Raw genomic sequence first — 27,716 nt, forward strand, 5'->3', positions numbered from 1 at the left:
TGAAGAAGTCCTGCCATCCCTGTTTAAGTAAATACAGTACTTATATAAAATAACAATTCTGTGACAAATTTTTCTTCTTTAAAGAACTGTGTTGTGCTGTTCCTCTATTATTCTTAGAAATGTATATATAACTTGACAATTGGGTGTTACCATTCACTTTTCAAAGGGGTGTGTTCCTACACAGTTTGACACGGTCAGTACTGATTGAACAATGTCTGTATAGGGACACACCCCAGCTGAAAACAAAACTGTTGCAGAGAATGCAATTATTTACTAAAACAAACTTGTTAGGAGGAATAATGGACACTCAAATTGTAAGCGCCAATTACTCCATGAGGTTTACTAATCTATGTTGATCATTTCTGACAGGTGGAAAAGTTCTACAGGTCTGAAGGACATAAGTTTTTTTTTCCTTCGCTGTTTTTTCACTCTTGATGTTTTTGGGGTTTTTTTTGGGGGGGGGGGGATCATGGCATTTTTTTTGTCCCATAAACAGCTTTTTTGGCAGAAAAAAAAATAAAATACATGAATTGTGTTGGCTTATTATGGGGTTTTTAGATCTTTTTTTCCCCCATTCAGCCCTAATGAGAAAGTGACATCATTGGAGGGGGGCACACAATTTCCTCTAAAAACACTATATAGTTAAAGGGGTTGTCCGGGATCAGAGCTGAACCCGGACATACCTCCATTTTCACCCAGGCACCCCCCCTGACTTGTGCATCAGTGCAGTTCATGCTCTGATGCTCTCCTTTGCCCTGCGCTAAATTGAGTGACGTACCGGGTCTGTCCATGGGGCTGCCAGGAAGCCAGGTGATGTCACCAGCACTGATGGGCGGGCTTATTAGTACTGCCCTAGCCAGCGCTAAAGCCTGCCCATCAGAGCCAGTGATGTCACCGAACACACTGCCAGACGGAAGTTTCCACCCGGCAGTGTGTTATGATAAACAAAAGAGCCAGTGCCCTGCGTTATTTAGCGCAGGGCAAGGGAGCACATCAGAGCATGAGATGCTCCGATGCTAGCCTCAGGGATGCTGCCGGGGTGTAAATAAGGGTATGCCCGGGTTCAGCTCTAAACCCAGACAACCCCTTTATTTGGTATGATTTAAATTAAGAAATTCCTGTGCAGAACAATACAAATATTTAATTTCTTGAAATGATTTTGCCTTGGGAAATTGTAAATCATGCAGGCAAATGATTTAAAGGAGTTCTCCGGGAATGACTTAAAAAAGCCACAAGTGACCAGTCCTAGAATGTAAGCAAGACTGGTGGTCTCCACTTGCAGACCTGCCTGGGGGGTTGAGGGGGTGGGCCTCACTACACACTACCCTCTGGCTCTTGTATATACTACATATTGGTGAGCATTCCTGTTGGGCTGCTCAGCCATGATGGCATATCATAGGCAGGATCACATCATTACCATCTATTGTAGAGCAGTGAGGTGAGGCTCCTTCCCCATGCCCCCTTGCCAGCTCTGCAAGTGGTCATAACCAGTTCTCCTTACATTCAAGGACAGCTTGCTTGAGGCAATTTTTGTTTCATTCCTGGAGAACCACTTTAAGCAAAAAGCTCATGCTCGCTGCTGTTACCTGTAGGGATTGCAGTTGTATGGTACCTCCATGATCGCATTTCTAACTAAAAGGAAGTCTGCAGAAGTGTGCAGTGGAGCAAACCACAATTTTTTTTCTCATCTATTCCCACGGAATCCCCCAAAATGTATAAAATCGCGGTTACAACATGGATCCATAATGCGGCCATGCAGTTGAGCCCTTTTTAAAGCCCACAAGTTAAGCGCTCATGGAATCATTAAAAATCACCATGTTAAATACAGTTTTATTATGTCAAATGCACCTGCATGTGATGTGTACCCTTCAGATTTTTTAAGGTTTCTTTAACACACCTGCTAACATTTTTAACAAAAAAAAGAAAAACATAAGGGCACAACGCAGACTGAAAATACCGACAATATAACAGTTATCCTGATGGGGGAACAATTTAGCGCTAGTGTGAGGCTAGCCTTAGCTGAAAGTCTTTGGGAATTAAGAAATGCAAGACAAACAAGTATTTAAATTTTTTGCTAGTGACAGTTTTTTTAAATTTGGGTCCATTTTTACCGCACATATGCAGAAGCTGTGACATTTTTTACATGCATTTTCTTACCTTTCTCCATACACGCAAAACGTCTAGGAAAAAATACATTCAAATAGGAATTAACATAAAAATTGCTAAAAAAAAAAACTAAAAATTGCATGCAAACAACTAGCAGTAAAAAAATTATAATAATGTGTGTGAAGGAAGCCTAAAACTAGTTCAAATAATTGCCAGTATGCACTAGTTAAATAATCCCTTTACTGCTCCTGTGTTTTCAGACATTAAATGCATGTGTTAACAAGGTAGGTAATAGGTGGCTACTGTACTACAGGAAGTGCAGAGAGAATCTCATGAATGTGGCATGATCAGCTTGCAAGGACAACTGGAAATGACAAGTACTGCTGCAGTTTCTGCACTGTCAATGTGGCTGGAAGCAGCACCGAAGTCAGAAAACTCAAGAATTCTATTACAGAAGGAGACAGTCCTCCCAGCTGTACTGTGTGATCCTGCAATCAGCACCACATACACTAGCAGCCCAATGACAGAAGCATTCCTGGCATTATAGTTCAAGATCTCAGCTGCAGGCTCTTCCTACAGATCCTATTTATGTCAGATCTGGATCTAAACTTAGATGCAAGCAACAGAAAAGAACTTGGAGAGCCAGGAGACCCTCCACTTACTACTTTACACAGGAGCAGACAGGATCCTCCCTATCTATACAAAGGCACTGGAGAGCCTGGAGCTACACACCTACAGAAGTCGTGAAGAAAACCCCTCCACCTACACAGAGTGAAGGCTAATCCTATCCACCCACACACAAACAGACCTGCAGCTAAGAGGGGGCTTCCACACATCCTCATCAAAGCCATCCTTAGGAGAAAAGATCACAACCTGCTCAACCAGGAGAGACCTAGAACTTCATGGAAGTGTTTATCAGCAACCAGAAAATAATCTAAAGCAGTGCAAGATGAATGAGACATAGGATACATAGGCTTTCCTGAGAGACATCCCCTGCAGTTGTTCAGCAGATATCAAAGAGGACTTTTCCAAATCTCCAGTAAAGAAGGATAAGCCACATACAGAATCCGAACTGTAGAGTGCTCTTGGTGCATCTTCTAAGATTGAGCAGTGCACCTTTGTTTTCTGAGGACCATAAAACACCCACACGTTGGTTGGTCTATTTAAGAACCTCCCTCATCATCTTGGGGGTATTTGGAAGTTCTCTTTCTCCTGGAATTGCCTGGTTCTTTATATACTGAGAGTGGGGAGCCCAGACTTGTATAGTCAGATGATCAATGTTTTTCTACAAAGCACCCTAAGCTGTGGACAATTTGTCCAGAAATGAACCTGGGATTTCTCCTTACATCCAGACATCTCCTCTGGATCCTTCTAGGTAAGAGACTTTTCAGCATGTCATCTGTAATGCAATCTTATGCAGTTCTACCTATGACTCTTGTGGTGTAACATCCAAATGTTTGTAATTACCATAACGATTTTATGTCACCACCCAGAGGTGCTTGTCCTGTGACACATCTGACAAATATTTGATATCTGCCTTCCTGTCCAACCTACCTGCTTGCTCCCTGAGAGTATACCTGTTCTTCATAGCACTGATGTAATCTGCCTTATGTCCTATTCTGTAAGGTGATAGAACAAAATTATTGTATAGCAACTTGAAAATATCTGAACTCTCAGGTGTCAGGGCATCTTCTTTATTGGCTGCTATGGGCAGGTAGCAGAGATGTTGTTTTTGTGTTCAAATATAATTGTCCTCGCCAATAAATATGTAAACAGCGAGGGAAATTTACTAAGCAAAACAGACCAAAAAGTACATATTTTATTATTACTGTTACCTAAAACATAGTTTTTATTCATGTTTAGCAATAAAAGGTTATCAATCGCTGAGTAGCCCAATGGCATCTAGTATCTAGAACAGGGATCAGCAACCTTCGGCACTCCAGCTGTTGTAAAACTACAATTCCCAGCATGCTCCATTCATTTCTATGAGAGTTCTGAGAAGAGTAGAGAGGAAGTATGCATGCTGGGAGTTGTAGTTTCACAACAGCTGGAGTGTCGGAGTTTGCGGGACCCCTGAGATGTGACTGAGAGAAGTTGTAGTATGCTCCAAATTCATTAAATGCCTGCACCATTTATATACGCCAATCATCCGGTAGTAGGAAAAGTGGCTAATAACCCTAGCAGCATATGCCAAATATATTATGCTACGTGACATTTTGCATCCTATGGCATTACTGATGCAGTACTGTCAATGAGTTAAAAAAAAATATTATTTCACCTTGTGGGATTGCACATGCAAACACCAAAATCCAAGCTACCACTAAAACTGACCACAGAAATGTGGACAGCTTTGACAGTCTATCCCAATTAACGACGATCTGGTCATGTGTTTTTCATGCAAATAACAGAAAATTTTACAATCTGTTGAAATTTTGATACCTCAAGTTGTATTTTTTGGGCTGGGTACTCAGATGAAGCCTATGGTACAGATGTGACTAGTGTGATATGTTTTTATCTCCCTTATGCATCTGGAAATATTTTTTTATTCATTCCAAGGGTAAAGGAGCATAAATCAAAGTTCCCAATGACAGACGTAAACAATAGTGTACTATAATTATGAACATTTTCAAAAGTATACAAAACGAATTATGAGAATTGAGCGTGATCCTGAGATAAAGCGTTACTATCAATCACCATGCTTGGGTCTAGAGCGGGGATCAAGTACTATGTAAGATGTATACCTGGACCATCTTTTTATTTGCAGCTGGAGATGCTACTGCATCTAAGGCCTCTTGCACACAAACGTATATTCTTTCCGTGTCCGTTACAGAGTTTTTTGCGGACCGTATACTGAACCATTCATTTCAATGGGTCTGCAAAAAAAAAAAAAAACAGAAGTTACTCATGCATTCTGTTTCCGTATGTCTGTATTTCCGTTCCGCAAAAAAAAAATAACATGTCCTATTATTGTCCGCATTATAGACAAGGATAGTACTGTTCTATAAGGGGCCAGCTGTCCGGTTCCGCAAAATACGGAATGCACACGGACATCATCCGTCTTTTTTGCGGACCGCAAAATACATATACTAATACTATTTTTTCTTTTTTTTAAGTAAATACCATTGGTCAATTCACAGGTGACTTTGCAGTAAGGCTCTGTTCACATCTGCTTCAGAGGTCCCAGTGGCAATTCACCATAATGTGATGGGAAGAATGCAGCTACAAGCATCACTGTTCTTGTCAAAACAATGACCACAACAAAAATCCTAACAGACCTCACAGTAAGCCAATGAGGTCAATGATCCGTCAGAACATTAGGGCTTCTGTTACGAACTTGGACATGTGCATTTTTTCAACCTATATAACAGTGTAACTATCTGTTCCATTTTTTTCATTGCTTAGAGGGGTTGTCCACATTTTACTATTGATGACCTATCCCCATACCGGCACCCCGACAATCAGCTGTTTGAAGAGAACACTGCCTTCTCTGCCCTGTTTGTCTGCTTGCCGCAGCAATTATGATGGTAAGCATTACATTTGCTGCGGAAGCAGGTAAACAGAGCAGAGAAGGCAGTGCTTGTACGAGCACTGCCTTCTCTTCAAATAGCTGATTGGCAGGGGTGTTGGGAGTCAGACCCTCTGCCGATCTGATATTGATGACCTATTCTAAGGATAGGTCCTGGTGTTCTGCACTTCAGAGTAGGCTGTGAAAGGTGACTGGTCGTGCGCAGAGCCTATGCACAGGTCCCACTCTTTTACTTGTACTTTGAACAAACTTTTGATATGTTGTAGGCACTTATTAAAAGATTAGATTGTTGGCGCTTTGAGCTCTGAGACCCAGGCATGGGATCCAGCCGGTTCTCTCCGGTTCTGCCGAACCGTTTGTTAAAATTACAGGCGGTTCGCAGGACCGGTGAGAAGCAGGGATCCCGACCCGGTCCTGCAGCTGCGCCTGCACCAGTGGCGTAGCTATAGGGGTGGGGGCGGAGCGGAAGCCGAGAGGAGAGGCCCTGTGTGACGCGCACTGTGCAGGGCAGCTGGGCAGGCGAAGTGAGGAGGGGCCGGGGGAGCGGCTTCAGTTGAGGTGCGACGCAGGACTTAGTCACGTACCTCACTGTGACCTCCTGCGGCGGATCTCGCGAGATGACGCGGCGCGGGAAGGCACAGTGAGCGAGGCATTGGTGACCGCCTGTACCAGGATGCCACAAGCTGTGAAGGAGAGAGAGGTAAGTATTAATTATTTCTCCTAAGCAGGTGCCTACTCCACCTTCCCCTCATCCTGACCCAATGTTTAGATTCTTTTAGCCAAACAAGAGTTATGGATGGGGTTGATGACAATATTTAAGGTGGCCACACACAGGGAAACACATCTATTTTGCCCACAGAGTAAGAGCAGCTTTTTTAAGCGGTACTCCACTATGTAATGGCCCCCTCTTTATTATTAATATAATGGCCCCCTCTTTATTATTAATATAATGGCCCCCTCTTTGTTATTAATGTAATGGCCCCCTCTTTGTTATTAAAGTGGGGGCCATTATATTAATAATAAAGAGGGGGCCATTATATTAATAATAAAGAGGGGGCCATTATATTAATAATAAAGTGGGGGCCATTATATTAATAATAAAGTGGGGGCCATTATATTAATAATAAAGTGGGGGCCATTATATTAATAATAAAGTGGGGGCCATTATATTAATAATAAAGAGGGGGCCATTATATTAATAATAAAGAGGGGGCCATTATATTAATAATAAAGTGGGGGCCATTATATTAATAATAAAGTGGGGGCCATTATATTAATAATAAAGTGGGGGCCATTATATTAATAATAAAGTGGGGGCCATTATATTAATAATAAAGTGGGGGCCATTATATTAATAAAAAAGAGGGGGTCATTATATTAATAATAAAGAGTGGGCCATTATAATAATAATAAAGAGGGGGCCATTACAGTAATAACAAAGAGGGGGCCTAAGGCTTTTTAAAAGTTGAGTGGTATGTGTGTAGTGTATATATAGTGTATTTGTGTGTAGTGTATATATGGTGTATGTAAATATGTCGTGACTGTGTTGCATATATATGGTGTATGTATATATGTGTCATGACTCGTGACGCGCTGCGTATCCACCGCTGAGTAGGGAACCTGTTGTTAAAAATTTGAATCCCACCCCTGCTGAGACCCCCCACGATCTCTAGAACGAGGGGCGAGAAGCGCACGTATACTGCGCTCTCTCCTCGCTTCCTGACAGGAAGAGCGATTGATTCAATAGAAAGTCTGTGGGCACATCTCGGGCAGCAAGGAGAGAGAGCACGATATGCATGTGCTTCTCTCCCCTCATTCTAGAGATCAATGGGGTCTTGGTGCTCAGACCTCCACTGATCTAAAATTTTGATATGCCCCTACAACCTATCAAAAGTTTGTTCAAAGTACAGTGCCACTTTAAGGATGTTTATTAGAATAAATAAGAGGTTGCTAAGAATCCAGTATCAGATTGTCTTCGTACATGCTGGTAACTTGACCGGTCTTCAGGCTCAGTGCTGCCCAGGCAGCCTCAGTAGTAAATATTGTCCAGCAGCAGGTTAGAGGGTTATCCGGCCTGTTCCTGTGACATGACCCCCTAGTAACAGTACCCAGCAGAAAATCAGCAGTACCTTTGTAAACATTAAACTGAGTGTGACAGCACTAAGTAACTGCAGGTCATTTATCATCCAACATGGAGAAGAGGCGTTCTCCTGCTTCACCTCTTTGCCAGCTGTGGCTACAGACATTTGTAAGATCTTCAAGAGCAATTTGCATGGGACTTATGACTTTTTAGCACATGACCAACTTATTGTTAGTTTTCTCTCCTGAACATGCAACAACTCGCGTGCCATGCAGTGTACAGTATTCCACGAGACAAGAGTTGTGTGTATCTCCAGTCTACAACCATTTTTAGTTTTAGTTTTAAAAACGGCCCGCACATGCACCCATTGCCAGACATTTATCAACGTCTTTATGCCACTATTGTGGCGAAAAGAAAGTCACAAATTATGGCACACGGCATATTTGCTCCATAATTTCTTTTCACATTTTTAAAAAGTGCCAATAAAAGTGGGTGTGGTTAACTAGGGGGGGTATGGCCTCCTGTAGCCCACTGGATCATTTAAGGTAGCCAAACCCATTCAATAGCTGTCCCAGCTCCCCCATACCCATGCATGTTTGGCGCAGATGAACTTGTATGTACGTTAAATTGGAAGAAGGGAGAAAGCCACTGCTAGATGCCTCTGAAGGCGGCTTATCTCATGGGAGAAGGAAAGCATATGGCAAAAATATTCACTTCACCCAATCCTTGTGTAACACCCCAGAGTTGTGTTACTAGACGCCTCTACCCCGCTACTATCTTCTAAGAGCCTTTATACTGTCATCAGATATAATTTACATTGTCTTCCACAAATGTGCATATAAATATGTTAAATGTAATTGTTCATGTAATTTGCCTGGTTACCAGTAGGTGACAGCAACTCATTGGCAAGTGCAGCTTAGTGTTTAGTGCATCTTAGCTAGAATGGTTTATTCCAGCTTAGTTCCCCCTCTGTGGAGAAGTGGGCAGTTCCCACATCCTGCAGCATGGGTGGAGAAGGAAGTTAGTCAGTGTAGTCTCAACCCTGTTAGAGGAAGGCTGAGTGATAGTGTGTGAGGAGTTCCCCTGCATAGGGAAGACAGCAAGGACCTAGTCTCGGCTGAGACTTGGTCATACTGCCAGTCTGAGCACCTTCAGCTCAGCTGGATTACGAAAAAGCAGAAAACTACAAACAACCTCCAGAGTTCTAGGAAGAAAGCATACCCTGAGAATCAATCTGAGAGATAAGTCCAGAGGCCTAGGAGAAACCATATCCTCCTCAGCTAGTTTGTCCCCACACAGCAGACGTTACAGATAAGTGCAGAAGCTAACCATGCCACAATTACAGAGCTACCAAGCAGACATTTTATCCTGCAAGCTCCAAATTTAAAGCTGAAGTATTCATTCCTGCCAATGATTACCAAAACCTGCTGAGCTGTATACTGCTTGGATGCAAGTTACTTCAAGTAAAGAAACATTTGAACTTCATCTAAAGGTCTGGACATCATTTCTTCTGCAAAATTCCTCTATTACTCCTACTATCACTACACTCAAATTTATTGCAAGTGAGCCAGGGGTCCAGCCGTACCCAGGTAGGAGACACCGTGACACAACTACCACAAAGCTATAGAGACATTATAGGCCATTACACTACTCTGGCATTCCTGATCTGGGACGTGCGTTATAACACCTTGGGATAGTACCCTGCGCACGCTGCAATTGGCTTCACGACAAATACAGAATATTAACAACCAGTATCCTGGCCATTGCACTGGTCTCCCCAACATCATCTGACAGGGAAGAGTGGGAAGCCCCCCACATACATTAGACTGTCAGCCGAATCTCTCATTCTCAGTGGGTTCAGCTGACAATAATCTAGTATGTATGGGAGGTCTCACTCCAGAAACCAGCGTAAATGAAAGCTCAAATTACGTTGGCTCATTACTGGTTTGATACACGGCCTGTGCCTCTTAATAAATTTGGCACAATTCTGTGCCAACGGACTTTATACTAAGACTGGCATTGGCTCTTAGTAAATCTCCCCCATTATATTCACATACCACCATGGGGCCAATCTGAAAAACTCGGTCCATGCCCTATTGTCTTTCTTTGCGGATCAAACTTGTCCATTAAGTGTAAAGCATTTAAAAGTGAAGGTGTGTCCGTTTTATTTCAGAAATGTCCTGCCATGTCATACGTTTCTGCAGTACTCAGGGTTGGATGTGACTTTTAGACCCTACAGAGACTGCAAGAGATTTGAAGTGTAAGGCCTCTTTCACACAAGCAAGTTTTCCGTCTGGATGCGATGCATGTTGTGAATAGAGAGCATCCGGATCCATTCATTTCTACGTGATTGTCGTTGATCACTGATCATTTCTGCTCTCAGGAAAAATGGCAGCATGTTGTATATTGTGCGTTTTTCACACAGCCCTGGCCCCATAGAAGTGAATGAGGCTTGCGTGAAAAACGGAAGGCAATGTGTTTTTCACTGATGGTTGCTAGGAGATGCTGAGTGTTGTTTTTTCGCAAACGTGAAAAAAGTATCAAAAATTGATTGCAACCACGCAGGGAAAAAAACTGAAACACAACCCAATCGCAGATAAAATTGATTCAACTTGAAAACCATCCATTCTTCCCTGAACAGACGCTAACATTTCCCATATCGCTTGTCTGAAATAAGCCCAAGACTTGTGACGGAGAACTGAATTTCTGGGGAATGTAAGCAAATGAATTGGAATCATTAAATTTTTTTTTTGTTCCTTTATGTTGCTTTCCACAAATAATAACAATTACGGTTGTTTACTAGAGGACGGGAACATTTGGTATTTCACAAGAAAAAGATTCTGAGAAGGCCAATTATGTGCAGACAAAATTGGTTCTCTGCATACCATATATAAAAGGCAACAAGCGAACGGTTTCCTGTTACTAACCCCCCTCAATCAGTGTAATGTTCAGTCATGGGGTGCTGTACATGTAAGCATCTATGCTGCCAATTTTTTGTGATGAGTTTGGATGTGCGGGTGAGCCATGTGCTTCACCTATATTTGCCACGCAACTGAAAATCACATGGCAGATCATGATAAAGCTACACATAGTAAATTAGTGCTTTTGATATTGATGACCTATAAATATCAGAAAAATGGGGGTCTGATACCCAGCACCCCCACTGATCAGCTGTTCGGGTCAGCCACTGGCACTAAAAACGGTCCAGTGGACGGAGCCAGAAGCAGGACACTCCGTCCACCGTGTAGTTTCTGGTGCCGGTGTACTGCAGGTCAGCTCATTACTTGAAAGGGAGCTATGCTTCAGTAACCCCGGCGTGGTCACTGCCCGGTGGATGGAGCCTTCTGCTTCTGACTCTGTCCATTGTTTATTTTCCGGCATGATTGGCTGAGTTGTTAGGTGTCAGACTCCCACCAATGTGATATTAATGATCAATCTGGAGGATAGATGATCAATATCGAAAATGTGGAATACCTCTGTAAAATGAAAAAGATACACAGAGGAGCATTCTGCATTACATTTAAAGAGCTTACATGGGTCCAAACATTATAGACTAAGTATCAGGATACGTAGGGCATAGTGCAGGGATCTAACTGCACTTACTCTTTTTCCTTGGCACCGCTCCGTTTGCCCGCTGTGGCTCCGTTGTATTCTCCCGCCTGGTATGCTAATTTTGGCATCAGAACAATGAGAAGGAGACTGAGTGTTTCTCCATGGCCGTCTCCTTCTCCCTGACTGTAGCGCTGTCCAATCGCAGCAGAGAGCATCACAGCCAGGGAGAAAAAAAAAACTCACCTCCTCCCTGGCTGTGACGCTCTGCGCTGCGATTGGACAGCGCTACAGTCAGGGAGAAGGAGACGCCCACAGAGAAACACTCAGTCTCCTTCTCATTGTTCCGATGCTAAAATTAGCATACCAGGCGGGAGAATACAACGGGGCCAAAGCGGGCGAACGGAACGGTGCCCAGAAAAAAGAGTAAGTGCAGTAAGATCCCTGCACTATGCCCTACATATCCTGATACTTAGTTTATAATGTCTGGACCCATGAAAGGTCCTCTTTCAAATTTAATTTGCCCATATGGCACTTTTGCTCTGCTAATAAAGATGGGAGGAGGGTCCCAAGAATCATTCTCTCATGCACTACACATTTATGTCCTTTCCTTAGGACTGGCTATATACGTTTTGTATATGTACATTTTGTCGGAAGAACTGTTTAAGTGAGGTTGGAATTGTCAACATCAGCCAGTTTAGGCCTTGTAATGTGTATTCCGGTAATTTTTATGAAAGCTGAATCAACAAGATAATTCCAGAAAAGTCAAAAAGCAAATATGTAACTCACAAATATATAGGGTAAGTAGGATACGACTATGGCCTTATTAATTCAGTTGTCATTATAGAGATGGAAGCTCCGATAGCAAGTTCTATTTAAACTGCACTAAACAATAAAAAATAGCTTCCTGATGCATGCAATAATACAATATATCACAAAGGGAAACATGGAGAAGAATACGATGAATAAGGCTAGGTATAGAGGACAGAGAGAAGTGCCAAAATCTGGAGAGCTTCCAGTACTATTCTGGAAAAACTCTTCTCTATATTAATCTCCCTTTACACTGCCAGATGTATGGTATAAAGATGCCGCCGATTACCCAATATAGGCTGGTTGATGCGGACACCTACCGTATTTTTCGCCCTATAAGACGCACCTAGGTTTTTGAGGAGGAAAATAATAATTTAAAAAAATTTAACTAAAAGGTGTGCTTTTGATGGGTTTTGAACTAATGGTGGTCTGTGGATGGCACTGTTATGGGGGGATCTGTGGATGGCACTGTTATGGGGGGGATCTGAAGGGGGCACTGTTATGTTGGGGGATCTGTGGATAGCACTGTTATGTGGGGTTGATCTGTGGATGGCACTGTTATGTGGGGTGATCTGTGGATGGCACTGTTATGGGGGGTGATCTGTGGATGACACTGTTATGGGGGAGGGAGATCTGTGGATAGCACTGTTATGGGGGGGGGTGATCTGTGGATGGTGCTGTTATGAGGGGTGATCTGTGGATGGCACTGTTATGGGGGGTGGATCTGTGGATGGCACTGCTATATATGTGTCACCCACAGATCCCCCACCCCATAACAGTGCCATCCACATATCCCCCACCCCATAATAGTGCCATCCACAGATCACCCCCCATAACTGTGCCTTCCACAGATCTCCCCCCCCATAACAGTGCCATCCACAGATCTCCCCCCCATAACAGTGCCATCCACATATCCCCCACCCCATAATAGTGCTATCCACATATGCCCTAATATACCTGTGGGAGGGGCCGGTGGCATGCAAATGCGGCGGGGCCGGTGCGGTCACTGTACTCCGGCCCCACTGCTCACTCACTTCCTTAATGCCTAAACATTTTATAATAATAGCTTTTATTGAAGTTCCGATCCCCAGCCCCATCTGTACTACTTACTAAATGTCCTGTAGCACGCAGAGCAGGGCGGGCGGCCGGGACTCACTGATGTCACGTGCCTGCGCCGCCTACTTTATGAATGAAGTAGGCGGTGCAGGCATGTGACGTCAGTGAGTTACGGGCGGCCGCCCGCCCTGCTCTGCCTGCTACAGAACATTTAGTAAGGTACAGATGGGGCTGGGAATCGGATCGGAGCTTCAATGAAAGCTATTATAAAATGTTTAGGCAAAAAGGAAGTGAGTGAGCAGTGGGGCCGGAGTACAGTGACCGCACTGGCCCAGCTGCATTTGCATGCCACCAGTCCCTCCTCCCTCCCCCATCCAGCTGATACATCGCAGACTGCGATGTAAAATGCCAGCATTCGCCCCATAAGACGCAGGGGCATTTCCCCCCCACTTTTGGGGGGGAAAAGTGAGTCTTATGGGGCGAAAAATACGACACATCATTGTTTGCCAGCAGCAGATTGTGCTGACTAATCAGCAATCTGCCCACCGGCAAACAATGATTCTGTAAGGGGACAAGCGATGGCATTAGTGATTGCGTCTCCTTATATTGTAGAGGAGATTGCTGTATGTAAATCCAGTTTTCTCCTCCACTGACGAAACATAGAATGTGTCGGCAGATAAGAACCATTTGGCCCATCTAGTCTGCCCAATATACTGAATACTATGAATAGCCCTTGGCCCTATCTTATATGAAGGATGGCCTTATGCCTATCCCATGCATGCTTAAACTCCTCCACTGTATTTGCAGCTACCACTTCTGCAGGAAGGCTATTCCATGCATCCACTACTCTCTCAGTAAAGTAATACTTCCTGATATTACTTTTAAACCTTTGCCCCTCTAATTTAAAACTATGTCCTCTTGTAGCAGTTTTTCTTCTTTTAAATATTCTCTCCTCTTTTACCTTGTTGATTCCTTTTATGTATTTAAAAGTTTCTATCATATCCCCTCTGTCTCGTCTTTCTTCCAAGCTATACATGTTAAGGTCCTTTAATCTTTCCTGGTAAGTTTTATCCTGCAATCCATGTACCAGTTTAGTAGCTCTTCTCTGAACTCTCTCCAAAGTATCAATATCCTTCTGGAGATATGGTCTCCAGTACTGCGCACAATACTCCAAATGAGGCCTCACTAGTGCTCTGTAGAGCGGCATGAGCACCTCCCTCTTTCTACTGGTAATGCCTCTCCCTATACACCCAAGCATTCTGCTAGCATCTCCTGCTGCTCTATGACATTATCTGCCTACCTTTAAGTCTTCTAAAATAATGACCCCTAAATCCCTTTCCTCAGATACAGAGGTTAGGACTGTATCACTGATTTTATATTCTGCTCTTGGGTTTTTATGCCCCAGGTGCATTATCTTGCACTTATCAACATTAAATTTTAGTTGCCAGATTTTTGACCATTCCTCTAGTTTTCCTAAATCCTTTTCCATTTGGTGTATCCCTCCAGGAACATCAACCCTGTTACAAATCTTCTGTAATGATCTGCTCTGGTCAAAAAAAACATTTTTGTGAAGTCAAGTATCCTTGATGCAAATGCTCCATTACTGTGTGAATATGGGCTTCAATTTTCATTATAACCTCCTATTCGCATCAACCTTAATTAGCATCTAAATCATATCATGCAAGAATAATTTGTATAGGAGATTTTTGCTTTGAATGTGTGCGGCGGGCGCCTCCCCCAAGGGCCCTTTAAGAGGAAAAAGTACTTGTTTTCGTGACGCCAGTTGCAGTGAAGCAACAAGGGCACAGGGCCCCTTTTTAGTGATATTGTAGATGGTACCCAGGAGTAGGAATGCCAGAGTGGTGGTGGGTGGCCTAAATGTCCCTTAATGTTGGTGCACGTGTCATGGTGTTCCTACCTAGATACTCTGGGCTGTAGGCGTTGAAAAAGGCGGTTGTTGATGAAGGGGATGAAGTAATAAATTGAGTCCAGAACTTGTGATAAAGTTGATAACAGCTTTACTTGAATAAATGTTTCTCCAAACGATTTACAGGCTTTGTCTTGGTTCCAGCAGGCTTTGGCATTAACTGTGGCAGTCAACCTCATCTCTGCTACATCTGTTACTCTCTGGCTCTACTATGTTGACAGGATAGCTGTATAATTTAGCTTTCTCTGGGTGCTGCAACTTCTCTCTGTAGTCGGACTCAGAATTATGCTATACCAGGGAGTCTCTCTTTCCTGGCACCTGAGGCTCTAAGCTTCTGCCTCCATATCCAGCTGAGCTGAAGGTGCTGCAGCTGGCCTGGGCAAGGCCACGTCCAACAGGAACATGCACCTGCTGCGCACCTAACCCCAAGCAGGGGGTATGCTAAAACGGACTAGAACTCTTCCTGCAGCAAGTGGGACACACCCACCACACCACAGAGGGGAGTGTTAGAATGGAAGGAAAGGTTCCACTCTATCTAGGATAGCTCTGCCATCTTTTTTCCCACCTGCTGGTGAACCGGGCACATTATATGTGAACATAAACAGTTGCAAAATAGGAAGTGCACATTATATAGGACCTGGAAATAAATACACAGGATGACACCAGGTTAACCATAGGATATAGTAGCAAGGTGCAGAAGTGGTAATGCCATTCTGGGGCGTTACAAATGTGCTGCCCACATCATAGTGGTGTTTCGGTAAAGAGTCTTTTTCATGCTTTTCCTGGAGTCTACAGGTCACATACAGTTGCAATAAAAAGTATGTGAACCCTTTGGAATGATATGGATTTCTGCACAAATTGGTCATAAAATGTGATCTGATCTTCATCTAAGTCACAACAATAGACAATCACAGTCTGCTTAAACTAATAGCACACAAAGAATTAAATGTTACCATGTTTTTATGGAACACACCATGTAAACATTCACAGTGCAGGTGGAAAAAGTATGTGAACCCTTGGATTTAATAACTGGTTAAACCTCCTTTGGCAGCAATAACTTCAACCAAACGTTTCCTGTAGTTGCAGATCAGACGTGCACAACAGTCAGGAGTAATTCTTGACCATTCCTCTGCACATTACCAATTTGTGCAGAAATCCCCATCATTCCAAAGGGTTCACATACTTTTTCTGCCACTGTATATATGCTAATAGAAGATCATTTCAACCTTTGCTGCACAGAAACACATAATGGCTGCTGTAGACAGATCTGGCAGAATCTTTGCAGAGTCAGGACTGAGAGATTTAATAGCAGAAAACACCGGATGTGATATTGATACCCAGTGACAGGAATTAGCCTGTCTTTAATATCACACAGCATTCCATGCCCTGCTCCTATGTGAGACTGCTCTGCAGACCTTGCAAGTCATTGCACTTGTAGGTTGTATGTAGGAGACAAATGAATCTTAAACTTAGGAAAGAAGCATCTATTTTGAAATGAGCAAAATAAATTGTATAACCAGTCGAGAACGCTGCCTTGTTATTGCTTACTTTCTGTTATCTGTTGTTTTCTAATCATGCTTATTGCAACTTTATTTGCCACTTCAATTTAATTTTATTTTATTTCTGGTCGTTGGTTTTTAAACTACAATGTTCTGTGATGCCATTGAAGGGGTTGTCTCACTTCAGCATTTTCAATGTAGAGAAAGTTAAAGAGGACCTTTCATGGGTCCGCACATTGTTAGATAACTATCTGGACGTGTAGAGCGGTGCCCCGGGATCTCACCGCACTTACTATTATCCCTGGGTACCGCTCCGTTCGCCCGCTGTGGCTCCGTTACCTTCTCCCGCGCTGTATGGTAATTGCTACTATCGGTAAACCAGGCAGGAGTCTGCCCTCCTTCTCTCTGGGCGTTCCTTCTCCGTGGCTGTAGTGCTGTCCAATCGCAGAGCAGCGCAGCGCATCCAAAGTCGATTTTCATAATACTTTGTTTGAATACTGTATGGAGTGAGCGCTCCTTACAGTATTAGAATGTATTGGCTTCTATGAGCCAAAGTTATTACTTCGCGAAGTCTAGCGAGTTTTCGAATAATAATTTCCTAAATTAATTTTTACTGAAAAAAAAACATTTCACAAACTCAGGTTACCCTTCTGGCAATTGTCAGTGGAGGACACTGCTAATATTACATGCAGCGATGTCCTCCGTGCCATTGGAAGGTGCGATCGCTATGCCATCACGCGTCCCCATGCAGGGCAGCGGTGTGACAGCGGCAGATTGCTATTACACAGCGCGATCTGCTTTAAAAACACAATTGCCCAATGCTCATTTATTTGGGTATTTGGAGGCAGTATTAGACTCCCAGATGACCGCTTGCGCATGCGCAGACCAAAAAAAAGGTGAAAACAATAAATGCCGGATCCGTTTTGCCGGATGACATCGGAAAGACGGATCTGCATTTCAATGCATTTTTCTGACTGATCAGGCATTTTTAAGACTGATCATGATCCTGATCAGTCTTACAAATGCCATCAGTTGGCATACGTTTTGCTGGATCAGCAACGGAACTGCTTGCCGGATCTCTCTGCCGCAAGTTCGAAAGTAGCCTTAGGCCAAGTTCACACTTCAGTTATTTGATCAGTTATTGTGAGCCACAACCAGTGATGTCTACTCAGAGATCAGGTGTAATGGGAAGATCTGCACCTGTTCTGTGTTTTTGACTCACACCTGGTTTCGGCTGACAATAACTGATGGAAATAACTGAAGTGTGAACTCAACTTTATCCTTTGTATGCAAATGTCTCTTCAGGCATTGCTGAGTATATGTACGGTAATCCTATTCAGCTATTGTTTTGAGAAATTCATCACTTGTTGTCCTTGAATATTGCAAAGAACTTTATCATTCTCTTCTGTATCACTGATGAATCATATACGTGGATGAAAATGACTGAGGCTCCAGCTATATGAAGGAGAGTAACAATACAGCAGCAGAGGTATGTAATGTGACGCTGGATACGTTTTAGAGGTTATCGAGCCAGTTAACCACCCACATTAGTTTCTAGACAAATGCTCTTTTCATGTTCTTGTCATAGAACGATCTGAATTAATTATTGCGGCCTTGAAGCATCAGATGGACTGAAGTAATAAGATAAGTCTATCCTCTTCATAGTTAGTTGAGCTTTTTGTTCCGCATGTGCCTGAGGCTACTCTGCCTTTCTTCTCAATAAAAAAGTTAAAGAAAGCTTTTAATTTTCCGTGTCATCCGTCAGTGTTTTAATGTTTTATACCTTATCGTTGATGGAAGTATTGAGGCGCCGGTGTTATTTCTGAGGTTCTTCATCATTATGAGGTACAAGCATACCATAGAAAACACATTTATATAACGGGTGCAAAGGAAAATGGGAGCAGCTGCATATGCAACCAGTCAGAGACTAAGCAATCTGGTGGAAAAATGTCTACAGATGACTGCTCCTTTTTGGGGGAAAAAGTACTTTTCAGTGAAACCCTGCACAATGTATATCCAATATTAACATTTTCAGGATCCTCGTCTTTGGCACAAATTCTATACTTGTAACCAATATAAATGCTTCTTTTCTGTCATTGTCCTCGTCTTAAAGGGGTGGTGAAAGAATAGGGGACCTTTAAAGTGAAGATTATGTACCTGCTTCCCAGCTCCTTCTCTCTGGACTCCCATTCTGTAAACATCCGGTTTGAGATTCTGCAGCGGTGAGCGGCTCCACTTACGTCTTGACAAATGATACAAGTGACCCTGTCGCTGCTGCAGCCAGACAAGATGTTTGCATCGAGGGAGCCCAGCGGAGCATCACAGGCCGGAAGAAGAAGGAGCGGGAAGCCAGCGCCCAGAAGCAGGTACCGTAAGTAATCTTCCCTTTACATGTCCAGTAAAGTGTGAGGGGGTTTGGGGGTTACCAACCTCCCCATTCTTGCACAACCCCTGTATGGTCATTAAACGGCATTCTGGAGTGTTAGTGTATTGATGACCTGTCCACAGAATAGGTCATCGGTATCAGATCAGCAGGCGTCTGACTTACCTCTGCCGATCAGCTGGTTGAGGAAGCCATGGCACTTGTGTGAGCGCTTTGTCTTCTTCATGGTTTACTTGAATGCCATCCCTCTCTTGTAGTAGCAGTGTAATTACACCTTCCTCTCCCATTCACTTTAATGGGACAAACGGGTCTAATTACACTGCACCCTCACTACAAGGGAAACAGCATGCAGGTAACACCGTAGAGGACGCAGCTCTCACACGAGCACCTCAGCATCTTCCACCAGCTGATCAGCAGGGGTACTGGGAGTACTGGGATCCCTGCCGATCTGATATTTAGCATCTTCCACCAGATGATCAGCAGGGGTACTGGGAGTACTGGGATCCCTGCCAATCTGATATTGAGCATCTTCCACCAGCTGATCAGCGTGGGTACTGGGAGTCAGATCCCTGCCGATCTGATATTAAGCATCTTCCACCAGCTGATCAGCAGGGGTACTGGGAGTCGGACCCCTGCCGATCTGATATTGAGCATCTTCCACCAGCTGATCAGCACGGGTACTGGGAGTCAGATCTCTTCTGATCTGATATTGAGCATCTTCCACCAGCTGATCAGCAGGGGTACTGGGAGTCAGATCCCTGCCGATCTGATATTGAGCATCTTCCACCAGCTGATTAGCAGGGGTACTGGGAGTCAGATCCCTGCCGATCTGATATTGAGCATCTTCCACCAGTTGATCAGCAGGGGTACTGGGAGTCAGATCCCTGCCGATCTGATATTGAGCATCTTCCATTTATTGAATGCAAAAAATCGACAATGTAAAAATCACATAATGCGAATTTGTAACATGAAATACAGGCGTGGGTCATTTTGGCTAAATTTTTCAAGCTACTAGAAGTTTCATGAGTTTCTCCTGAGACTGGAGAAAATGGTTGGCACGGCAGAACATTACAATGGCAAAGTGCTCCAATATATTCGCTATTGCGCTAATCGGCAGCGATTAGAATATTTTTTCGCACTACGTGCAACTTCGCATTTTGGCATGTCTGACTACAGATTACTGATTGCTGCACTAAGTATTGTTGTGAACTTGACATTGCTTCCTTCTCATTGGCCCACAAGCAAGAAGCAGAGAGGAATCATGTGTTCAGATGGGGAAAAAAAATGCTGAATATTCAATAAAAAGAATATATAGCACTATATCCCAAATATTTGCGAATTCTCAAATTGGCAATATTCGAGATACAAATTCACTTTTCGAATATTCGCGCTCAACACTAATAATTTATTGGCATGAATTCTTTTTTTTTTACGCCGATGAACCAGACTTCACTGTACTCCTCAGTATTTTATGGAAAAGATGACCACAGCACTGACAGATCAATTTCACGGACCGCCTTCTCTGTCTCTTATTTTTATCGATGCTTCAGTCTCCTTTCCTACAGAACATCAGCGTATTAGCATTTACAGCTCTCTGCGACATGTTCCCTCATGCAAAACCTTATCTTTCTCATCTAGAATGTAAACTCTGGCGTTTATACCAGTCACATGGACGTTATACAGACACTGTGGCAAGATTATATTAACCTATTCAGCTTGTAGAATGTGTCTATGTTAAATTAAGTTTGTGAAACAAAAAATGGCGCTTGTTGTATCTTTGGAGCGGAACCATATGTGTATGATCTCTTACACATTCCTCCAGTCAGAGACGCTGTTATATGATTATATATATATACAGTACATAATATTTATATACCATAACTTTATGGTTGGTATTGTCCAGGCCGCAGTATGCTGTGCAAAGTCACATCTTGTTGAGCTCTGCCAGTGCGGCTTCAGGCAATGTATGGCTTCCTCAGTAACAGGACCATCTGATACTACATCTATCACCACCAATTGTACATTTCTGGGGCTACTATGTCAGTGTCACTTTAAGGATACAAATTGCGGATCAGCAAACCACAGGTACCAACCTTGTGTGCTCTGCATTTTGGGCAACGCACATGGTCAGCCCTATGATAGAAATGCCTATTTTTGTCGGCGATTGCAGACAAGAATAGGACTTGCCCTATCTTTTTTGCGGGGCCACGGAACAGAACTACATATGCGGACAGTACACAGTGTGGTGTCCGCATCTTTTGTAGCCCCATTGAAATGAATGGTTCCACACCGGTTCTGCAAAATTGCAAAATGCATGCGGACCCAGAAATGCACCCTAACAGTGATAACCTTTCTGTAGGCTAGGCCATCAATGTATGATGTGTGGGTGTCCTTCCCTCAGGAACCCCTACAGTCAGTAGAAAAGTTGGGTCTCAGATCTCCCCATTTACTTCATTATCTGACGCAGTTCTATCTATGTCACCATGTGCCTTCAAATGTTGCTGCATTACAGGGTTAAGCACCCCTAGAAGCAATGCTTCATAATACTGTATGTCATCCAATAGATAAAACCTCCAAAAGAAACTGGAGGCATATGGAGGTGAGGTGGGGCCACATAGAAGTTTACGAGCACCTTATTACGGTAGGATGTCCAGAGCTGCACGTGGTACCTATTACACAGCCTACTACAGTACCAGCTAAGCAGATGAGATTGTCAAAATGTTATGGAAATTGACGTGTGGTGCTGTGCAAAGGGTGAGATTTGGGGGTAAAAGCAACAAAATCCGTAAGTGACACATGCAGATTTTGGTGCGGTAATCCAACAGAAAACTAACAAAAATCTGCACAGACAATTTGCATAAAATACGCTGCTTTGTGCCTGTACTCTAAGGCCCCTTGCAGACGAGCGTGTCCGGATTAGGTCCGTATGCATTGCGTCTGCGATCAGGTAAAATCGTGCGAGTAGGTACAAAATTGCAGTCAGTTTTGCAATGGCGTTCCGATTTTCAGTTTTTATCGCGCGGGTGCAATGCGTTTTGCACGCGTGTGATAAAAAACTGACTGTGGTAGCCAGACCCGAAACCGGACTTCTTCACTGAAGTTCGGGTTTGGGTTAGGTGTTCTGTAGATTTTATTTTCCCTTATAACATGGTTATAAGGGAAAGTAATAGCATTCCTAATACAGAATGCTTACTAAAATGTGGCTTTAGGGGTTAAAGGGACTCTGTCACCACTTTCTAACCCCCACTTTTAAAACTATAGTTCTGTCCATGGAGCCCCTGTGATTTCAATGGTGTTGTTATACGCGAAATCCGCAGGCTCGTTTTGATAAAAAAAACTTTTATCTAACCTGTCAGTCATGAGGATAAGGTGCCCAGGGCGTTTCTCCTGGTCTGAACATGCCGCCAGCCGCCGCCGCCGTTGGTGCCCAGCTCCTCCTCTGCCTTGAATTTGCGCCGCCTGAATGTCAAGAAATACGCCTCCGGCTCTCCCTCAGTCCCCCCTCCTTCTTTTCTAAGATCCCGCGCGTGCGGCAGTGTTCGCGTTATCGGGAGGTTGAGCGAAGTGCGCATGCGCATGCGCACTTCGCTCAATGAGGCTGAATCGAAAAGTCTGCACGGGCGCATCAGGCACAGGCCTGTGCGCACGCGCTAAATTTTAGAAAAGGAGGGGGGACTGAGGGAGAGCCGGAGGCGTATTTCTTCACATTCAGGCGGCGCTGAAAGGATCAGAGGAGGAGCTGGGCACCAACGGCGGCGGCGGCGGCGGCATGTTCAGACCGGGAGAAACGCCCTGGGCACCTTATCCTCATGACTGACAGGTTAGATAAAAGTTTTTTTTATCAAAACGAGCCTGCGGATTTCGCATATAACAACACCATTGAAATCACAGGGGCTCCATGGACAGAACTATAGTTTTAAAAGTGGGGGTTAGAAAGTGGTGACAGAGTCCCTTTAAAAAAATAAATACAAATGTACTCACCTCATCCTGTTGTTCGCGCAGCCGGCATCATCTTCTTTCTTCTTCTTTCAGGACCTGCCGAAGGACCTTTGATGACATAATTGCGCTCACCACGTGGAACTTCTATCTTCATTCAGCAGGACCTGTGATTATGTCATCAAAGGTCCTTTGGTAGGTCCTTAAAGAAGAAGCAAGAAGATGATGCCGGCTGTGCGAACAACAGGATGAGGTGAGTTAATTTTTTAATATTTTTTTAACCCCATAAGCCACATTTTAGTAAGCATTCTGTATTAAGAATGCTATTATTTTCCCTTATAACCATGTTATAAGGGAAAATAATACAGTAAATTGACTTTTATCAATTTACTTACATTATCTCCTAGCAACCATGCATGAAAATCGCATTGCATCAGCACGGGCACAGGCTTCACATGTTCGTGTAAACGAGCCCTTAAGTTCAGCCTGTTGTGCTGATCTCTTCTAAAAGCCTTTCTTACTGGAGAACTGAAAATAATTAAATTTATTGATTATGTCAAGCCTGTTAATGATACTAAATAAGATTCTTGTGAGATGCCCTGGAAGAATAAGGGATGCACGGCCCTTCCCTGGCAAAAATCTGTGCGACTTCTGAGAGGTAGGCAAAGTGCCCAAATAAATTCATTCGTGGAATGTAAACTTGTCTTGCAGTATATACACACCATTACTGTTTTTTTTTTTTCCTTTCCTTTTTTTTTTTTTTTTTTTTTTTTTTTTTTACAGACATTCATATGCCATGACCCTATATAAACATAATGAGCATGTATGTGACACGTGACTTCAACCACTGAAAAGTGATCTGCACTGGTCAAAGTTAAACTGGGTATAGTGGGACGCTTTCTGTCACCTCTGACTGATGGGGTAAAGGACACCTAACTGGGCTTCCCCCAGACCTCTTATATTTCATGTATACAGCTTCATAAAATAGCAAGAAATACTGTACATTTCAAGCATGCTCACACTGCCGGCTGTGACGCACATGGGCATAGGGTCTGTTTACAGCTAGACCTGTATTAGTGCCCCCTAAACAGGTTTTATTTTAGGTCACATGCACACGGCGTGTGTCAGCATATTACAGTACTAGCCAGGCTGAAGAGATAAAAAATACTGTTAGGGCACATACTGCTATGACTGGGGTGGCCAGACACACCCCTATAAAGTGTTATTAAAGGGGTATTCCCATCTTGCTAAATCAGCCTGAGCTGTCGTTACAGCAGAATTCACTTCCTGGTTTCCTGCAGCTAAGGCTGGGCGGGCTTAGGCAGTTTGAGTGAAGGCCGGCCACGCCTCCTTATGACATCACACTAAGAACTCAGTCCTTGCGTGCTAGTTCATGTGAAGAGTATGTCATCAGTCTGGCAGCCTGCAGTGTCTGTGAGGCTCCTCCCCCCTGCAGGGGAAACGTCACACAGAGAGCTGTGATAAGTGAGCTCAGTGTACAGGAACATGTGGCTGTTCTGCACAGTTTTAGGGTCCATTCACACGTCCGCAAATGGGTCCTCATCCGTTCCGCAATTTTGTGGAACAGGTGCGGACCCATTCATTCTCTATGGGACGGAATGGATGCGGACAGCGGCCCCGATCTTCCGGTCTGCAGCTCCACAAAAGATAGAACATGTTCTATTCTTGTCTGCAGCTGCGGACAAGAATAGGCATTTCTATAGGGGTGCCGGCCGGGTGTGTTGCGGATCCGCAATTTGCAGGTCTGCAAAACACACCACGGACGTGTGAATGGACCATTACAGTAGCATCCTGGCTGCCATGGTAACCGATCGGTATGCTGACACACCACATATACAGCTCTGCTACATTTGTCTATTCCATTTCCCATTAGAACTGTGGCTGAACATCAGCATATTCAGCTCTGCCACATCCATCAGCCCCCATAAGCCTCCAACAGCCCCTCATATGCCTCCATCAGCCTCCATATGCCTCCATCAGACCCCCATATGCCTCCATCAGTCCCCCAAGTGCCTCCATCAGCCCCCCAAGTGTCTCCATCAGCCCCCATATGCCTCCATCAGCCCCCATATGCCTCCATCAGCCCCCATATGCCTCCATCAGCCCCCCAAGTGCCTCCATCAGTCCCCCAAGTGCCTCCATCAGTCCCCCAAGTGCCTCCATCAGTCCCCCAAGTGCCTCCATCAGTCCCCCAAGTGCCTCCATCAGTCCCCCAAGTGCCTCCATCAGACCCCATATGCCTCCATCAGCCCCCCAAGTGTCTCCATCAGCCCCCATATGCCTCCATCAGCCCCCCATATGCCTCCATCAGCCCCCCAAGTGCCTCCATCAGCCCCCCATATGCCTCCATCAGCCCCCAAGTGCCTCCATATACTTACATGCTGCGCTGTGGCTGCCCGACACTCCTTCTTGTAACTCATCGGTCTGTGCGGCGCATTGCTTATGCTTATAGCAATGTGCAGCACAGACCTGTGATGAGTTACAAGAAGAAACAGCGCATGTAAGTATATTGCTGCAGAGTAACTGACCATGGCAGTCAGGACTTCAGTAGCATCCTGGCTGCCATGGTAACCGATCAGAACCCCAGCATTACACTGCTGGGACTCCGATCGGAACTGCCACTGCCACCAATGATGGGGAGGGGTGCACTGCCCACCGAAGATTTCGCCACAAGAACTTTATTTATACTATAGATCTGTGCATGCGCGGCCGCCCGGAGCCGTGCTCATTCACGCTTGCAAGGGAGGCGGGCCCTGGACTCCCGGAGTTCTGCGCAAGCGCGGCCCATGGATGCGGCAGGCGAGCAGTGGCCATATCCATGGGCAGCGAAAATAAACAATCGAATTGGACTCTTCAATTATAAAGCGAACAGTAGTTTTTTTTTTAAAGAAATATATTTAGCCAAATGTTCCCTGGGGGTTATATCATTAAATAAAATATGATCATTAAGATGGGAATACCCCTTTAAGCTGGCCATACACCTTAGAGCTCATGCACACAAACGCGTTTTTTTTCCGTGTCCGTTCCATAATTTTTTTTTTTCTGCTGCCAATGCGGAACCATTCACTTCAATGGATCTGCAAAAAACGGAAATGGGTTTGTGTGCATTGCATTCCGCAAAAAAAAATAGAACATGTCCTATTATTGTCCGTTTTGCGGACAAGTGTAAGCATTGTTACAATGGATCCGTAAAAAAAAAAACTATGCAATACGGATGTCACACGGACATTAGCCGTATTTTTTGCGGACCGCAAATTACATACGTTCATGTGCATGAGCCCTTAGATAGCTATCAGCTAAACGGATGTCTGGCTAACAGCTATTCCTTCAGATTCTACTATACACATGCACACTCAGCTCAGCTCAGCATGCTTGTGTTCTCAATGGGGAGAGTGCCAGAAAGCTTCGGCTCGATACCTCTGTCTGATTTTTCTTCTCAGAAGTGTTGGCACATCCAAATACATAACTGGTCCTGCTGAATTTAGCTTAGCGTATGAGCACCTTTGGGCCTCAGGCACATAGTAGAGCTGTGTTGATGGAGCCTGACAGAGCCCCGAGCCATAGACTGTCTTTGCCACCATAGGGTATCTCTGTGTGGCCCTATATTACAGAGAAGTATTGCTGTTAGAGTAGAATATGTTTTTAAGATGGCATCTGATTGAACATGCTACAAGTTTTTTTTTTTATATTGGATTTCATATAAATCCAAAAAAGACACCGCTGTATGTCTCCATATAAAATTGGAGGCAAATGTAGGTAATATGTGATGTATGCATATAATACAGCCATGTACAGCAGTGGCGGATCCAGAGCCTGGTCTCGGGAGGGGCACTTTCAGATTATTTTCTGTCTGCTGCCATAAAACAATGGTGCTTATAGAACAGACTACACAGTGTAGAGGTATACTGTATATTGTGGGGCACAGTGTAGCGGTATACTGTATATTGTGTGGCCCTGTGTAGCGGTATACTGTATATTGTGGGGCACAGTGTAGCGGTATACTGTATATTGTGGGGCACAGTGTATGCTATATGTGTATAACATAAACATATTTCACATGAAAACTTAGTTACTTGGCTTGGCCCTTGGGGATCTCGGACCCCACTTCAACACTTTGGCCGGGGGCTCGGCGGAGCTGATGTTGTGTTTTATCCTAATTAGAAAGATTTCATAATAAGGATTTGGAGAAGGGGCAGTGAGGTCAAAGAGCAGGGAGAGGCTGGTTCTGCTACTAGGGGGCTCATATCATGGGGGAGTAATAAAGCCCACCATAATGCCGCCCCCCCCCCCCCCCCAGTAGAAATTATTCTCCTTATAATGTGACAGTGCAACATATCCCCCCTTGTAATGCCCCCAGTTGAGCTAATGTCCCCATAGTGCCCCCATAATGTGCCAGTATAAAATACCCCTATATAGTGCCCCCAGTAAACGCACCCATAGTGCTCCTCTCCCCCCTTCCTCCTAGTGCCCCCCATAATGTACCAGTATAAAATGCCTCAGTAGATGCCCTCACTGTCCCCCATAATTTGCAAGTATAAAATACCCCTTCTTAGTGCCCTCCGCAGATGACCCAAAAGTACTCCTCTCCCCCTTCCCCATAGTACCCACCATAATGTGTCCCAGTATAGAATGCTACTTTATAGAGCCCCCCATTTAAAATAGCCCTTCTTTGTGGCCTCAGTAGATGCCCCTATAGTGCCCCCAATAATGTGCCAGTAACAAGTGCCCCCAATAATGTGCCAATAAAATGTGCCCCCATAGATGCCCCCCAGTCATGTGCCAGTAACAAGTGCCCCCAATAATGTGCCAGTAAAATGTGCCCC

The 27,716-nt window shown here is 44.1% G+C and overlaps 1 protein-coding gene across 2 annotated transcripts in view; it reads left to right on the forward strand.

The window, feature by feature from the left end:
• Nucleotides 1-1,112: 1,112 nt before the first annotated feature.
• RAMP1 (receptor activity modifying protein 1) overlaps nucleotides 1,113-27,716 on the forward strand; it is a 55,185-nt gene continuing 28,581 nt past the window's right edge. The window contains exon 1 of one of the 2 annotated variants that reach the window (XM_044304979.1): nucleotides 1,113-3,481. In XM_044304979.1, the coding sequence (XP_044160914.1) occupies nucleotides 3,430-3,481 (52 nt within the window). In that variant the 5' untranslated portion in view covers nucleotides 1,113-3,429. Of the gene's footprint in view, nucleotides 3,482-17,938; nucleotides 18,043-27,716 lie in introns of those variants that run through there. The other variant, XM_044304980.1, reaches the window with a different exon arrangement.

The sequence above is a fragment of the Bufo gargarizans genome, chromosome 8 (assembly GCF_014858855.1).
Source record: "Bufo gargarizans isolate SCDJY-AF-19 chromosome 8, ASM1485885v1, whole genome shotgun sequence".
Lineage (NCBI taxonomy): Eukaryota > Metazoa > Chordata > Amphibia > Anura > Bufonidae > Bufo > Bufo gargarizans.